Source organism: Dama dama, chromosome 15 (genome assembly GCF_033118175.1).
Source record: "Dama dama isolate Ldn47 chromosome 15, ASM3311817v1, whole genome shotgun sequence".
Classification (NCBI taxonomy): domain Eukaryota; kingdom Metazoa; phylum Chordata; class Mammalia; order Artiodactyla; family Cervidae; genus Dama; species Dama dama.
Window position 1 is genome coordinate 14624394 of NC_083695.1, and position 17441 is coordinate 14641834.

Consider the following 17441-nt stretch of genomic DNA (forward strand, 5'->3'; position numbering starts at 1 on the left):
GGCCAGGGCAGGCTCCCTCAGCCCGCATCCAGTGCAGGACTGCATTCCTGACTGACGTCCCCACATACTGTGACCTCTGCTTCTCCAGAATCAGACACCCACTGTCTCCACTCCTGGTGGTCACTGTTTCCACTGCGTAAAGAAGAGGAAAGAGACTGAACAAGGAGACAAGAGATTAGAAAGAAAACAGTTGAGTTTACAGTGATTTACATGTGTCATAAGCTCTATTCTTTTATTATTAGTTCATCTTGTGTTTATTAACCATCTGCTTTATTTCAGGCATTGGCTCTGGTTGCAGTGAGGAGAAAATTGACGTTATCCATGTGCTAATGTCGGTTTCTTTCTGCTCTGGGCACTGGCTTCGTGTATCTGTTCACGGCTGTGATGTGTGCTTGAAGGAAACGTGCATTCCTCCAGTGTTCCGATGATACAGGGGGATGCGGCTGGTGGAGGGTGAAGGAGGCCTCCCCAGAGCAGAGAGGCTAGAGCTGAAGCCAGGTGGCTGTGGGTGCGGCCAGGGTGAGAGGTGTGGGGGATGTTCTAGATAAAGGATGCGGGGTTTGTGGATGAGGAACTGAAGGGAAGCTGGTGAGGACAGACTTGCTCAGCAGGAGCGGGCAGGACACAGACAAGGGGGCGGGGAAGGGGGCCAGGTCCTGGGAGCTTAGCAGGGGCCCAGGGTCTCTGTGTGGGTCCAAGAGTGAGGATAGTAATATCCTCCACAGGATACTGTGACACAGGTATGAGTGGGGGCGATGGGAACATGGCTCAGATCCACATATTTACAACCAGGCTGCCCACCATTTAGGACAGGTATCCGAGCCTTGGATGTGATGGGGGGCCAGGTGGACCCTCGCGTCGTGGGTGGACGGAGGCTGTGGGTGTGGAGAGGGCAGAGCAGGGGGAGTGGAAGACAGTGGAGCAGCTCCGAGACTCGGCCGTTCATCAGCTCCCAGCTGGGTGACTCGTCCCTGCTTTACTGTGATCAGGACCACTGAAGAAGACATGAGCTTATCTTTAGAGTGGTTTGGTCCAAGATGCTTCTGCAATGTCCAGATGAAAATGTCTAGGAAGTAGTTGCCTGTGTGGATGTGGAGGGAAAACCAGAGCTGATCACAGAAACACAGGCTGAAGACATTTGTCCTGGGTGGTTGGGTGGGTGTGGGTCTGGTGAGGGGGGTTGGAGGGGATCATTGGGGGTGGGGGGAAGTCCAGGGACAGAGAGTGTGATGCTGTGATAGGAGGAAGCAACAGTAGGCAGCAGACACAAGGGTGAGGGTTGATGCCTTTTGAGGATAAAGGCAAAGGTCTGCAGATGGGATTGAGTATAAAATACTGAGGAAACGGTCGAGGCTGAGTGAGGGAGCTGGTGAAAGTCTGGCTTGCACAGTGTTTCCACCTGCGTCCCTCGGAACCCTGGCTCTTCGGGAGCATTTCTATCACATCCTCTCTGTCTCTTTCTGACACACACACTTGTTTTATAATCAATTAATTATGAGGATTGCTGTTAAAATGAAAGGAAATAGCTCTTTCAACAACATAACTTCTGAAAGTATTTATTTAGCGTGTCGTTGTTAGTCACTAAGTTGTGGCTGACTCTTTTGCTACCGCACCTGCCAGGCTCCTCTGTCCATGGGATTGACCAGGCAGGGATACAGGGGCCAGTTGCCATTTTCTTCTCCAGAGGATCCTTCCAACCCAGGGATTGAACCCGTGTCTCCTGCATTACAGGCGGATTCTTTACCACTGAGCTACCCCGGAAACCCCCTTATTACTATAGTATGTGCCACCCAGCAGTTCTTATTGAATCTCAGGACCCAAGTCAATGTTCCCTGGAACCCCACTTGAGAAACACTGGTTGAGCACTGTCAACAGACTTGGCCACAGAAAAGCACATGGTCTGTCTCGACAGCCTACCCTCCTTCTGCGTAACTGCTCCCAGGCCTCTCCTCTCTGGGAGCTACAGTTTCTCTCAGGAGTTGGAAGAGCAGCCTTCAGTTGCAGGGTATGTTGGTTTAGGATCATGGAGGTCAAAATACGTGGTGATTCCTGGCAGCCAGGAATTCCATCTATTCTGGCCAGCAGTTGGGTGGGAGCTGTGTCTGTGGTGTTAGGTGCCGTGAGTCTTAGTGAGTAACGAAGTGAAAACTAGTGAAACTAGTGAGTGATTAGTGAAAGCCTCTAACTTAGCAGCAATAGGTCTATTTCATTTTTAGGCAGACGGGAAATCATGGGAAAAGGAAATTCTGGTACAGACCTGCAGATAATTGGGGTAGGAGTGGGAAGGGGTATGCAGTCCCTGTGCTGGAGACTGAAACGATTTGGTCTTTTGAGACTGGGAGAAGGAGGGAGTGTCATTTGAATGTTTGGAACTTGGAAATTCTATGTGGTTAATTAATATGTGAATGTGTAGTTGCATTATCCATATGTTTGGCCATAAGAACCTATTTCAGCAGAAACTCTGGAATGATAGTGAGCTCATTAGCACCTCCTTCACATATAGAAAGAGTTACATACAGTTTTAAAAGCAGTAGAAGATCACTGTAGCAGGGTTGAACAAATAAGAATGGTGTTATGAGCAGCATGGAATGTTGTGTGGCGGGATTTTCCTTGAACTTGAAGCCCAGTATATATATTTTTATTTCTAGTGTCTGGTGTAATGCTTAGTAATCAGTTGCCCTTTGATTGAATGGGTGGATGAATAAATCCCTAATACTCATCCTTTTTAAAACCTGACTTTAAACTGATGGGCCAGCAAAGAACCCTTGAGACTAAATTCACTTTGGGGGTCAAACAGAGTCAGAATTATCTAGATGACCTTTAGGTTCTTGTGCAGATTGGTAGTCACTAGTCAGACATAGTTGATGGTTGCCAATAAGGAAAAGAATTTGGAGCCTTAAGGTAGAAAATAACTGATTCTTGTTTTGCGAGTTTTGCACAAGTTTTACAAGGAGAAAACTGACGTTATGGGCTAGAAGAAGCAGTTGGTCTTAGTGTACTGATGAATAGTAAAATTTGTAGATTTGATGAATACTGCTTAAAAATCTATGGTGTTTTAGTCCTCTGCGTGTGTGTGTGTGTGTGTGTGTGTGTGTGTGTGCACACGTGCGCACGCTCAGTCATGTCTGAATTTTTGCTGCAATGTGGACTGTAGTCTTCCAGGCTTCTCTGTCCATGGAATTTTCCAGGCAAGAATACTGGAGTCTTTTGCCATTTCCTACTTCAGGGGATCTTCCCAACCCAGAAACTGAACCCACGTCTCTTGCATCGCCTGAATTGGCAAGGAGATTCTTTACCGCTGTGCCACCTGGGCATCCCTTTTAGTCCTACTTCGTACACCTTTATACACATATTCCTGCATAACAGATTGATGATTCCTACATGAGAGAGTGATGTTGAATGAATATACAGATGAGTGAATTCAGAAGTGCTTTTGCTGAGTGTAACTTTCTTACTTCTTCATCTACTTGTTTGTGTCCTAACACATGAAATAACTAGTTCTGCCTCATGCATGCTTAGGTGTCTATTTTGATTGGCATTACCTCACATGGACTCTCCCTGTGCTCTTAGGGTGAGAGTAAACAGCTGGCATGTTCTGCATGTCATTGCGTCCTCACTGTTTCTTCTTTCCAGTGTCCTGTCATTATCTTTCCTCCTTTTACCTCTGTCTTCTCTCTGGGCTTGGAGGCCTTCTTTCTTCCTGTTGGATTACTGATTTAATTTTTTAATGTTTTAAGAATTTACTAACTGCTAAGTAGTATGTCAAGGTTGTATTGTCACCCTGCTTATTTAACTTATATGCAGAGTGCACGCATGCATGCTAAGTCACTTCAGTCGTGTCCAAATGTGTGTAATCCTATGGACTGCAGCTTGCCAGGCTCCTCTGTCCATGGGATTCTCCTCCGGCAAGAATACTGGAGTGGGATGCTATGCCCTCCTCCAGGGGATCTTCCCTACCAAGGGATCAAACCCATATCTCTTACATATAACCTGCACTGGCAGGCAGGTTCTTTACCACTGACGCCACCAGGAAGCCCTATATGCAGAGTACATCATGCGAAATGCTGGGCTGGTTGAATCACAAGCTGGAATCAAGATTTCCAGGAGAAATGTCAACAGTCTCAAATATGCAGATGATATCACTTTAATGGCAGAAAGCAAAGAGGAACTAAAGAACCTCTTGATGAAGGTGAAAGAGGAGAGTGAAAAAGCTAGCTTAAAACTCAACATTTAAAAAACAAATATCACAGCATCTGGTCCCATCACTTCATGGCAAATTGATGGGGAAAAAGTGGAAACTGTGACAGATATTCTCTCTTGGGCTCCAAAATCACTGTGGACAGTGACTGTAGCCATGGAATTAAAAGATGCTTGCTCCTTGGAAGAAAAGCTGTGACAAACCTAGACAGCATATTAAAAAGCATAGACATCACTTTGCCAACAAAGGTCCATCTAGTCAAAGCAATATTTTTTCCAGTAGTCATATATGGATGTGAGAGATCGACCATAAAGAAAGCTGAGTGCTAAAGAATTGAAGCTTTTGAATTGTGGTGCTAGAGAAGACTCTTGAAAATCCCTTGAAATGCAAGATCAAACCAGTCAATCATAAGGGAAGTCAACCCTGAATATTCATTGGAAGGACTGATGCTGAAGCTGAAGCTCCAATACTTTGACCCCTTGATATGAAGAGCCAACTCTTTGGAAAAGACCCTGGTGGTAGGAAAAACTGAGGGCAAGAAGAGAAGAGGGTGACATTGGATGAGATGGTTGGATGGTATCACTGACTCAATGGACATGAGTTTAAGCAAACTCAGGGTGATAGTGAAGGAAGCCTGGCATACTGCAGTCCATGGGTCACAGAGAGGCAGGGACAGTTTAGCAACTGAACAACAGCTATATAGTCATCCCTGGATATCTGCAGGGAGGGGGGCACGAGGGAGGATTGATACAAAAAAGATGCTCTAGTCCCTTAAATAAAATGACACCGTTCTTGCGTAGAACACGCCACCCTACTGTCTTGTATACTTTTAATCACCTCAATTACTTATAATGCCTTATATGATGGAAATGTGTAAATGATTGCTGGAGTGCAGTGAATTGTAGTTTACCTTTGGGAACATTATGGAGTTTTCCCCCCAAATATTTTGGATCTGCATTTGGTTGAATCCATGAATTTGGAGCCCAGGATGCAGAGGGCTGACTACATCATGAATCATACTGGTCACCAGGACCACAGAGATACACCGGGCGTGGCCCTTCTCTTACAGAAGTTGTAAACATGTCTGTGCATCACCAGTAAGACATGGTGGTATGTGTGGCACAATACAGAGCAAATATAAGGTTCTGTGTTGTTCTAGAGAGAGACTGGTTATAGTAGGGGTTGAGATGGGCAAGGCAGGCTTTGCAGCAAATGTTGTAGCTTTACTTATCAGTATTATTCTATTGCATCATATTCCAAAAGCAAAATTTATACAACCCTCAAGATTGACCAATCTGTCATCAAATCTCCTTTCCCTGCTAAAAGAAGTTTTCTTGGAGGAACTAGTCTTTGCTAATTAATCCCATCAATAGAAATACCTACCTTTCAGAGTCTAAAAGTCTGTTCTATACATCTGTGTCTCTTTTTCTGTTTTGCATAAAGTAATTAGCCTCCAACTAATAAAAATAAATGGAAAAAAATAAAATGTAAAAAAAAAGAAATACCTACCTTTCAGAATAATCAGTGAGTTCAAAACAGAAACATCCCTTCACTTAAAAGTTGATCAGGTTCTGTCATGTACAGCAGTTTTTGGTTGGGCTGCTTTTCTGTTTAAACAACAAATAATCTTGAAGGGATTTTACCTTCTGAGGACTAGACTCAAACCCAAGATAGGGTGATCTACTCAAATTTCTTCATGCACTCAGAAAATGAAGTATTTAGGCTCTTTTGAAATATCTTTGTAAATGATAGAGGCATTAAAATAAAAATTAAAAATCATCCAGATTCTTCATAAAGCATAAGTTTGTATTTTGGTCAGCCTATGAAATTCTCTACCTTATGTTAAAGTGTAGAAAATCCTCTCCCATAAAGAAACAAATTTAGAATTACAAATTTTTAGCTTGAGATTTTCAAGGGTAAAAGAAGATACTTGTGAAGATAAAGAAACCTGGAGCTATTTTTGTATCAAAAAGAAAATTCAGGAGAATCAAAATCTTTTATTTTTGTTCCATGACTTTATAATTCAACTGTACTTTTCTTTCTCCAAAAGCAGATAGGCATAGACAATGATTACAATAGGTAAATAGGTACTTTTGTTATAAAAATCTTATAACAGCTTTAGGATCAAATTCCTTCCAAATTTAATTTGATTAACTTCTGAATAAGAAATACCATTTTTAAGTAAAATTATTGAATTCCAGAGAGTATTATAGTTTATTTAGCATATGGGATCTGAGTTCCCTGAACAGGAATTGAACCTGTGCCCGGCTACAGTGGAAGCTCAGAATCCTAGCCTCTGGATTGCCAGAGAAGTCCCTCCAGAGGGTATTATAAACAGCTAAAAAAGAAGAAAGGGAAATCATATTGATTTAAACCATGCTGGAATAAATATTTTGCACATCACCAGTAGCCAATAACGGTTTCCCTGATAGCTCAGTTGGTAAAGAATCTGCCTACAATGCAGGAGACTCCAGTTCGATTCCTGGGTCAGGAAGATCTGCTGGAGAAGGAATAGGCTACCCACTCCAGTATTCTTGGGCTTCCCTTGTGGCTCAGCTGGTAAAGGATCTGCCTGCAATGCAGGAGACCTGGGTTTGATAGCTGGGTTGGGAAGATCCCCTGGAGTAGGGAAAGGCTACCCACTCCAGTATTCTGGCCTGGAGAATTCCATGGACTATCCAGTCCATGGGGTCACAAAGAGTCAGACATGACTGAGAGACTTTCACTTTTGATAGCCAATAATATTTGGAAGATTTGGAGATGATCTGGTTTGCATTGCACATATACACTTTAAAATACCTCATGAATTAAGTCAAGCTTTACCTCAAACAGATGCTAAGAAATATGAAATTATGTAGAGTTTTGCTGTATTTAAGATCATTATCTAAAAACTGCTTGGTTTTTGTTTTTCCAGAGAGCACAGTCAGATGAACTGGAAAAAATTGAAAAGCATGGCCGGTCCTCCAAAGACAAGGAGAACGCCAAGTCTCTAGACAAACCTGAGCAGTAAGCACACCGTGGGCCCATGGGCAGCAGGCAGGCCTTGGGGGGCTCTCTCCATGGGGAAAACGGGGTGTCTTCTGTGCGTCAGCGTCATGAACGACGTGAGGATGAGCGTGTTTATGTGCATCGTCTTTTTCCTCTTAACTTGGCTTTATTTCCTTAGGTTCCTTTATGAACTGTCACTAATCCCCAACTTTTCAGAGCGAGTCTTTTGCATCCTGTTTCAGTCCACATTTTCAGAAAGCATTTGCTCAATTCGACGCAAACTGGAGCTGCTACAGAAGTTGTGTGAGGTGGGTGCTTGGGTTCTGATACTTAATTGTGCTCAGTCATGTTCATATTTCAAACAAGTTGTCTTTTATTTACAGTAAATACCTCCAACTGAGTATCATTTGAAGACATTTTCTTGATTTCCCCTCAACAAATTGTTAGCAATTCCAACCAAATGCTTCAGGAATAGCTCTGTGACTCGACAGAAGAGAAATATTCTTCTGAAAATAGAGAACAAATGCTTGGCAGAAATGACCGATATTAACATCTAAAACAGTTTGTCAAAATTTAATAGTACCACAACTATTCTGGTTGTGGTAAATTATGTTGAAAAGTAGCATTATGTCATTAAAGAGATTTTCAGAGGAAGTGATACACAAATTCAAGTTAAACTGTGTGTTTTGGAAGAAGTGAGTGTGAACCTTTCAGGGATAAATCTAAATTTGGAAATTAAACTTTATAACTGTGTTTCGGTTTCCCACACGTTATGCTAAAAATGTTACCCAGAGGCAGGCGCAGTGGACTGATGGCAGTGACATTATACTGTGGTGGTTCTCATGTTATGGGTGTATTTGGTTTCCTTGCAATTACACCACAGAAGCATCCTAGGCTGGTACCTCTCAGCTGAAGAAGCACAACCTGCATGCTGTTAGTGGTGCAGCTTTTTCAAAGTTATCTCTGGAGACGCTGTTCTTAAATAAACCTAAAATGAGCACTGATGAAGCTTGGATATGACCCATAATTATTAGTATGATATGAATATCTGCCACTGACTTAAGAAAATTCAAACAGTAAGTGAGAAATTCTTCTTTATCCTGTTTTACAGACATTAAAACATGGCTCAGGGGTTATGCAGGTTTTGGGTTTGGTTCTTGCCTTTGGCAACTACATGAATGGTGGAAATAATACTCGGGGACAGGCAGACGGTTTTGGATTAGATATTCTCCCGAAGCTGAAAGATGTTAAAAGCAGTGTAAGTATTTTGAGTGAGTGAATGTAGCAAACTGAGGAGTGGATGTCTGTTTTGTAATAAGCTGAACTGTAAACTGGTGTGATAAATGTTTATGCTCCAAGGTCAAAAGTTCTATTATGTTCTGAGCCAGATAAAGGTAATGGCCACCATATATTTGTGATCAAGAGAAGAATAATTTTCCTAAAGTGAGTAATTTTGAATCCTTTATCTAATGAATAACTGAATAGACAGTATTTTAAAATAAAAATAACTAATTTTTACTTTCTTTACCATGTCTGCTAATACTTATCTATTTGGATCTGAGGACTAGTTAATTTTTATGAAGTAGACAGTATATCCATCACTTTCTTCTTCTCTCCATGTTAAGCAAGTGACCCCCAGCAGGCCCAGATTTTAAAAACAAAACAAAGATGAGTGAAAGTCACTCAGTCGTGTCTGACTCTTTGTGATCCCATGAGCTATACAGTTCGTGGAATTCCCCAGGCCAGAATACCAGAATGGGTAGCCTTTCCCTTCTCCAGGGGGTCTTCCCAACTCAGGGATCAAACTCAGGTCTCCCACATTGCAGGCAGATTCTTCACCAGCTGAGACACAAGAGAAGCCCAAGAATACTGGAGTGGGTAGCCTATCCCTTCTCCAGTGGAACTTCCCAACCTAGGAATTGAACTGGTATCTCCTGCATTGTAGGTAGATTATTTACCAACTGAGCTATCAGGGAAGCCCAAAATTTAAAAGATGACTCTCTTTTTCTCCATATAATCCCGTCTTTGATATTGGTATATATGGGAACATCTAAGCCCTCTTTGTGAGGCTTTAATCTCTATCCTTTAGAAATAAATTCTATTATTTTCAAAGTTTACAATGTCAGACTTTAACCACTCTGGTGGTTTCCTTGATCTTATATTTCTACCAACACTCTCATAATCTCTTAGACATCAATTTTAAGCAAACACAAGTAGAGAAGTAGGATTCTTTTAAAAATTAAGCTTCCTAAAGGATGTTCTCATGCCTACCAGTATCAAAGAGAGGATTATATGGAGAAAAAGAGAATCATCTCTTAAATATTTTTTTCTCCATATGATCTTCTTCCTGATATTGGCAGGCGTGGGAACATCTAAGCCCTCTTGCAAGCATAATTATTTTTCTTAAAATTAACATCTAAGAGATTATGAGAGTGTCAGTAGAAACACAAGATCAGGGAAACCACCAGAGTGGTTAAAGTCTGACATTGTAAACTTTGAAAATCATAGAATTTATTTCTAAAGGATAGAGATTAAAGAAGCTTCACAAAGATCTATATGATGAAGGAAATGTTTTTAAAATATTAAATTCAAGTGAGGGATTTCCCAGGTGGCACTAGTGATAAAGAATGTGCCTGCCAGTGAAGGAGACATAAGAGACCCTGGGTCAGGCTCGATTCCTAGTCGGGAAGATCCCCTGGAGGAGGGCTTGGCAATTCACTCCAATATTCTTGCTGAAGAATCCCATGGATAGAGAAACCAGGTAGGCTACAGTCCACTGGTCGCAAAGAGTCGGACATGACTGGAGCGACTTAGCATACCCTCCCACAAGTTTAAGTGAACAATTGGCCTATGAAAATGAAAATATAGAGAATTGTCCTCCTAGATAAGGAAATAATAATAATAAGGAAATAATCTCCCTGACAGAAGAGAGATACTTATTTTGCTTTTTCCTGCGGGTCAACATCTCACTGGTTTGCTTAGTCATTACACTTATGTGTTCATTTGACATTCTTTTATCCAGCTTCTATGAAATGCCAGACACTGTACTTTTCCAATATTGGGAAAAGCATAGTCCTTTCTTGGAACACAAACAGCATACAACTTTTGTGATTTTTATGGTTCTATCTGTTCAAATGCCTTTTTATTTGTATGACAGACATTTTCTCAGGAACCTTCAATATGTCAACCTGATAAATCACATTTATTCAAAATTTATTTATTCTTCTAAACACATGGTAGGTTTTGAATAGCTCTTTTTTATAAGATGTATTTATTTATTTTTATTTTTGTGCTGGATCTTCGCTGCTGCATATGCAGTCTTTAATTTCAGCGAGCAGGGGCTACTCTCCAGTTGCAGTGCACAGGCTTCTCATTGCGGTGGTTTCTCTTGTCCTGGAACACGGGCTCTAAGTGTGCAGGCCTCAGTAGTTGCAGCTCTCGGGCTCTGGAACATGAGCTCAGTAGTTGTGGCACACGGGCTTAGCCCCAAGCATGTGGAACCTTCCCGGATCGGGAATCCAACGTGTGCCCCCAGCACTGGCTGGTGGATTCTTAACCACTGGACCACCAGGGAAATACTGAATAGTTCTTACCAACTGATTGTTGGATTGAAACAAGTAACTTTTGCAAATAACATTAGAATATAAATATAATCAATAAAATGTTACTTATAAAAATGAATCTGAAATAGATTCTTATGGTCATAATTATATATGTATAAGGGATTATTTGTTTTTTGTATTGGTTAATATATCTTATTCAATCCTCCTATAAGTTAAATTTCATTAATTTAAATAATTAAGGAATGATATAGATACAAATAATCAAGAAGTAAGATTTTTTTAATAATTTAACTTGCATTCTCACAAGGGCTATGCAAAGTCTATTTGGTTCTTTCTCTATAAAATAAAGATAACTATGTCTGTATAGTTTCATAGACTTGCACGTGTGCACGCGTGGAACTGTTACTCAGATCACTCAGAATTACCTAGGCATTTAGTAAGTGTTTTGTTAATTGACTGAGGTGTTGCTGATCATTTCACTGATTTGCAAGTTAGGAAAGACAAAGGAAGTTAGTTGCTTAAATCATTTTACAAGTAATCCTGCTTCTAATTAATGTACTACTTTTGTTATTATAGCTATGTATTTCTGTGTAATCGATGTATATAGTAAAATATGTTGTTGTTGTTGCTTAGTTTAAGTCATGTCCAACTCTTTGCAACCCCATGAACAGTAGCCCGCCAGGCTCCTCTGTCCATGGGATTTCCCAGGCAAGAATCCTGGAGTGGGTTGCCATTTCCTTCTCCAGGGGATCTTCCCAACCCAGGGATTGAACCCCTCTCTCCTGCATTGGCAGGTGGATTCTCTATTGCTGAGCCTCCAGGGAAGCCCCTAATATGTTCAGGGAGTCTGTGTTGTGTTAATCACTCAGTTGTGTCCAACTCTTTGTGACCCTATGGACTGTAGCCCACCCACCAGGCTCCTCTATCCATGCGATTTTCTAGGCAAGAACACTGGATTGGGTTGCCATTCCCTTCTCCAGGGGATCTTCCCGACCCAAGGATTGAACCCGCATCTCCTGCATTGGCAGGCGTGTTCTTTACCATCTGAGCTACCAGGGGAGCCCATCAGGGAGCCTGATAGACATATTATCATATCCCATCAGACTTGTTTATAAAGGAATGTTGCTCTTTTTACCAATGAGGGGAAAGTCATGGTTATATTGAATATTCCAGAAAACAAAGTTTTTATTATAGGGTATGTCTTAAAAAATATGTATTTGGTTTCACACATACCAATTATCTAGTATTTATTTTGAGAATTAAAAAAAAAACATGTATTAATGCCTCTAAATGTGCCAGAAAAGAAGGTAGAAAGCTCTTCTTTGAAGACTGCTAGATATGAAGCAGTTTTTCTTCTTTAGAATTACATACATTGCATTCTTGTAGCTGCATAGATACTAATTCTTGAATCTAAGTCAATGACATAATTTATAACATGAATTTGCATTTTTAAAGCTCCAGCTTACTTGAGATAATACTTAACTTTAAAATTTTCTTAATCTACTTAGTAATAAGCCTCGGTCAAGCTTCCTGTTGGAGTGGTCCCTATTGGTTTAGCCATATAGAAATGCTGGTGTTATTTAGTCATTTCTGTTTAGATAGTAGTTATACCTGTTAATAATAAGAAATAAAATTAATGAATTAATTTTCTGGTTGAGGAAGGTGTGTATAACTGAGACAACCCTCGAAACAGTTGTGCTTCCCCTTGGGGCTCAGGTGGGAACAGAGCAGGGCAGGACAAGACCATCTGGGCCATTAAACGATAGGAACATGAAACAGAGAACGTCTCCTTTCATCCTAAATAGTCTCATCTACATGTGTGGGTTTACTGGGATGAATTTTATTTAATGCCGTATATTTAGTCATTTTTAAAAATGTATTTCTGCTCACTTTGGTCTCTCTGCCTAGGACAATAGCAGAAGCCTGTTGTCATATATCGTGTCATATTATCTTCGCAATTTTGATGAGGTGAGATAATGTTCACAGAGTCACATTTTGTTATTCCTTGTTGTTAAGTGATATGGTCATGTTTGATGTTTGTCATTGCTGCTACTGTTCTGTCCTTATTTATTTAAATGTTCTGTGCTTCGTGCTGACCAGGACGCTGGGAAAGAACAATGTGTGTTTCCACTGCCTGAACCCCAGGACCTCTTTCAGGCCTCGCAGATGAAGTTTGAAGATTTTCAAAAAGACCTCAGAAAACTCAAGAAAGACCTGAGAGGTAACTTACAATGTTAAGGAAACTCAGTTGTTATTTATGCTTCTTTAATGAGAGAACAGATTTTTCAGTGTTTCTAAAGAAAGTAAACATCAATGTAAATAAACATTTTCATATGTGGCAAAAGAAAAATTTTACAAGTAATCTTATTCTTTTGTTGTTTAAAAAACAAACGTGTATTAGAAATCTATGTGTATTAAAAATACACATATATTTCTATGTGTATTAGAAATCTAGTTATTTAATCGCACTTGGTTATTTGAATAGCAGCCTCTTTCATCAGGGACAAATTTTATTGTCTTACTTTCACTTTATGTTCAAGAATATTTGTACATTTATCATGTCTTATTAAAAGACACATATTTCCTCCCCACCTGCCCTTGGTATACTTGCCTAAGATTTTGTGGTATGTGAACTTTCCTGGGAAGAAAACATTTTTTCATGTATTTAGTTAAAAATAAATGCATGTGTAATGGTTTATTGTTATTGTTCAGTTGCTAAGTCATGTCTGACTCTTTGTGATTCCAGGGACTGCAGCACACCAGGCTTTCCTGTCCTTTACTGTCTCGCAGAGTTTGCCCACATTCATGTCCACTGGGGCTTCCCAAGTGGCACTAGTGGTAAAGAACCCAGTTGACAATGCAGGAGACCGAATAGATGCAGGTTCTATCCCTGGGTTGGGAAGGTCACCTGGAGAAGACCATGGCAGTCCACTCCAGTATTCTTGCCCGGAGAACCCTCATGGACAGAGGAGACTGGCTGGATAGAGTCCATAGGGTCTCAAAGAGTCAGACACCACTGAATCAACTTAGCACACAGGCACGCATGTCCATTGAGTTGGTGATGCCATCCAACCATCTCATCTCTGTCACCCCTTCTCTTACTGCCCTCAGTCTTTCCAGCATCAGGGTCTTTTCCAATGAGTCAGCTCTTCGCATCAGGTGCCCAAAGTATTGGAGCTTCAGCTTCAGCATCAGTGAATATTCCAGTGAATATTCAGGATTGATTTCCTTAAACTGACTGGTTTAATCTCCTTGGTGTCCAACTGACTCTTTAGTCTTCTCAATTGTTAGTTGAGAAGCCTTAGATCATTTTAAAGAGACTTTGAAATTCTTCAGAATGGTAAATTTAAAGTAATGCACAAAAGCAAATAGTTTACAATTTTTTATTTTTTGTAAATAAAAATCCTTTCATCTGTCCTACCTTTATAAATGAGGTACAGTTGGCTTATAATATTATTATTAGTTTCAGGTGTACAACTTAATAATGACAAAGGTCCGTATGGTCAAAACTATGATCTTTCCAGTGATCATGTACAGACATGAGAGTTGGACCATAAAGGAGGCTGAGCACCAGAGAATTGATGTTTTCAAATTACAGTGGTGGAGAAGACTTTTAAGAGTCCCTTAGACAGCAAGGAGATCAAACCAGTCAATCCTAAAAGGAAATCAACCCTGAATACTCATTGGAAGGACTGATACTGAAGCTCCAATACTTTGGCCACCTGATGTGAAGAGCCAGTTCATTGGAAAAGACCCTGAGGGTGGGAAAGATTGAGGGCAGGAGGAGAAGGGAGTGACAGAGATGAGATTGTTGGATGGTATCACGGATTCAATGGACATGAACTTGGGCAAACTCTAGGAGATAGTGAGGGTTGGGGAAGCCTGGCGTACTGCACTGAACAACAAGAAAATTTTCATATATTATGCACCTGCGTTATTACAGTGTTATATTCCCTATGCTATACCTTGCATCCCTGTGACTTATTTATTTTGTAACTGGCAGTTTGTGCCTCTTTAATCCCTTTCACCTATTTCACGCACCTACTTCATCTTCTTTTCATGAAGTTTCTTCATTTATGGAGTTGAGAATACCACAACTTTCAATTTAAGCCTCTTTCTCACTATTTAAGCATAGTCAGGGAGGACATTTATGTGAGATTTTCATTGCATGGTGTATCACTAGATGAGAAGAGGCTGATTTACCCCAGAAGCCAAAAAGATGATACAACTTTTTAAAGAGATTCTACCCTAGTGATCTATAATCAAATTTATAGAGTTGTTATATTCTGGTCATAGATGATTTTATATAGATTTAAATCACCATAGTAACATTATATAGTTTGCTTATAGTTCCTAAATACTTAATATGTATTGTGTGCCTGAGGCATGATAGACCTTTGCTAGGTGCCGTGAGTACCAAAGATACAAGCATCACTGTCAAGGAGGAGTGAAATCCTGCCCCTTAGGTGCTCCCCTGAGAGCATCAAATATGGGTGCTCATGGATTGATTATACTCTTTGCAGTTGAAGATGGTGAAGCTCTATACAAGCAGCAAAAAAAAAAAAAAAGAGAGAGAGAGAGAGACCAGGAGCTGACTGTGGCTCAGATCATGAACTGCTTATTAAAAAATTCAGACTTAAATTCAAGAAAGTAGGGAAAACCTCTAGGCCATTCAGGTTTGACCTCAGTCACATCCCTTATGATTATACAGTGGAAGTGACAAATAGATTCAAGGGAATAGACCTGATAGAGAGCCTGAAGAACTATGGACGGAGGTTCGTGACATTGTATAGGAGACAGGGATCAAGACCATCCCCAAGAAAAAGAAATGCAAAAAGGCAAAATGGCTGTCTGAGGAGGCCTTACAAATAGCCAAGAAAAGAAGAGAGGCTAAAGACAAAGGAAAAAGGGAAAGATCTACCCATCTGAATGCAGAGTTCCAAAGAATAGCAAGGAGAGATAAGAAAGCCTTCCTAGTGATCAATGCAAAGAAATAGAGGAAAACAATAGAATGGGGAAGACTAGAGATCCCTTCAAGAAAATTAGAGATACCAAGAGAACATTTCATGCAAAGATGGGCTCAATAAAGGACAGAAATGGTATGGACCTAACAGAAGCAGAAGATATTAAGAAGAGGTGGGTAGAATAAACACAAGAACTCTACCAAAAAGGTCTAAAGGACCCAGATAACCATGATGGTGTGATCCCTCACCTAGAGCCAGACATCCTGGAATGCAAAGCCAAGTGGGCCTGAGGAAGCATCACTACGAACAAAGCTAGTGGAGGTGATGGAATTCCAGTCGAGCTATTTCAAATCCTGAAAGATGATGCTATGAAAGTGCTGCACTCAATATGCCAACAAATATGGAAAACTTAGCAGTGACCACAGGACTAGAAAAGGCCAGTTTTCATTCCAGTCCCAAAGAAGGGCAATGCTGAAGAATGTTCAAACAATTGCACTACTGAACTCATCTCACATGTTAGCAAATTAATGCTCAAGATTCTCCAAGCCAGGCTTCAAAAGTACATGGACCAAGAACTTCCAGATGTTCAACTTGGATTTTTTTAGAAAAGGCAGAGGAACCAGAGATCAAATTGCCAGCATCCACTGGATCATAGAAAAAGCAAGAGAATTTCAGAAAAACATCTACTTCTGCTTTATTGACTACACTAAAGCCTTTGACTGTGTGGATCACAACAAACTGGAAAATTCTTAAAACAGATGGGACTATCAGACCACTTTACCTGCCTCCTGAGAAATCTGTATGCAGGTCAAGAAGCAACAGTTAGAACAGACATGGGACAACGGACTGGTTCCAAACTGGGAAAGGAATATGTCAAGGCTGTATATTGTCACCCTGCTTATTTAATTTACATGAAGAGTACATCATGTGAAATGCCAGGCTGGATGAAGCACAAGCTGGGATCAGGATTGCCTGAAGAAATATCAATAACCTCAGATATGTAGATGACACCCCTCTTATGGCAGAAAGAGAAGAGGAACTAAAGAACCTCTTGATGAAGGTGAAAGAGGAGAGTGAAAAAACTGACTTAAAACTCAACATTCAAAAAACTAAAATTATGTCACCTGGTCCCATCACTTCATGGCAAGTAGATGAGGAAACAATGGAAGCAGTGACAGACTTTATTTTCTTTGGCTCCAGAATCACCTCAGATGGTGACTGCAGCCATGAAATTAAAAAACACTTGCTCCTTGGAAGAAAAGCTATGAGAAACCTAGACAGCATATTAAAAAGCTGAGACTTTACTTTGTTGACAAAGGTCTGTCTAGTACTTTTAAGTCAGCAAATCTGGAAATTCCAGCAGTGGCCATGGGACTGAAAAAAGTCAGTTTGCATTCCAATCCCAAAGAAGGGCAATACCAAGAATGTTCAAACTACCCTGTAGTTGCACTCATTTTACATTCTAGCAAGGTTATGCTCAAAATCCTTCAAGCTAGGCTTCAGCAGTACATGAACTGAGAACTTCCAGATGTCCAAGCTGGGTTTTGAAGAGGCAGAGGAACCAGAGATCAAATGACCAACATTCACTGCATCATGGAGAAAGCAAGGGAGTTCCGGAAAAACATCTACTTCTGTTTCATTGACTACACGAAAGCCTTTGACTGTGTATTTCACAACAAACTGGGCAATTCTTAAAGAGATGGGAATACCAGACCACCCTATCTGTCT

At 40.6% G+C, this 17441-nt stretch overlaps 1 protein-coding gene across 1 annotated transcript in view; it reads left to right on the forward strand.

The window, feature by feature from the left end:
• The window catches only part of FMN2 (formin 2), a 346102-nt gene that overhangs the window by 244383 nt on the left and 84278 nt on the right, over positions 1–17441 (forward strand). The window contains exons 9-13 of the mRNA XM_061161517.1: positions 7113–7204; positions 7365–7494; positions 8298–8444; positions 12658–12717; positions 12850–12970. Of these exons, the coding sequence (XP_061017500.1) occupies positions 7113–7204; positions 7365–7494; positions 8298–8444; positions 12658–12717; positions 12850–12970 (550 nt within the window). The remainder of the gene's footprint in view (positions 1–7112; positions 7205–7364; positions 7495–8297; positions 8445–12657; positions 12718–12849; positions 12971–17441) is intronic.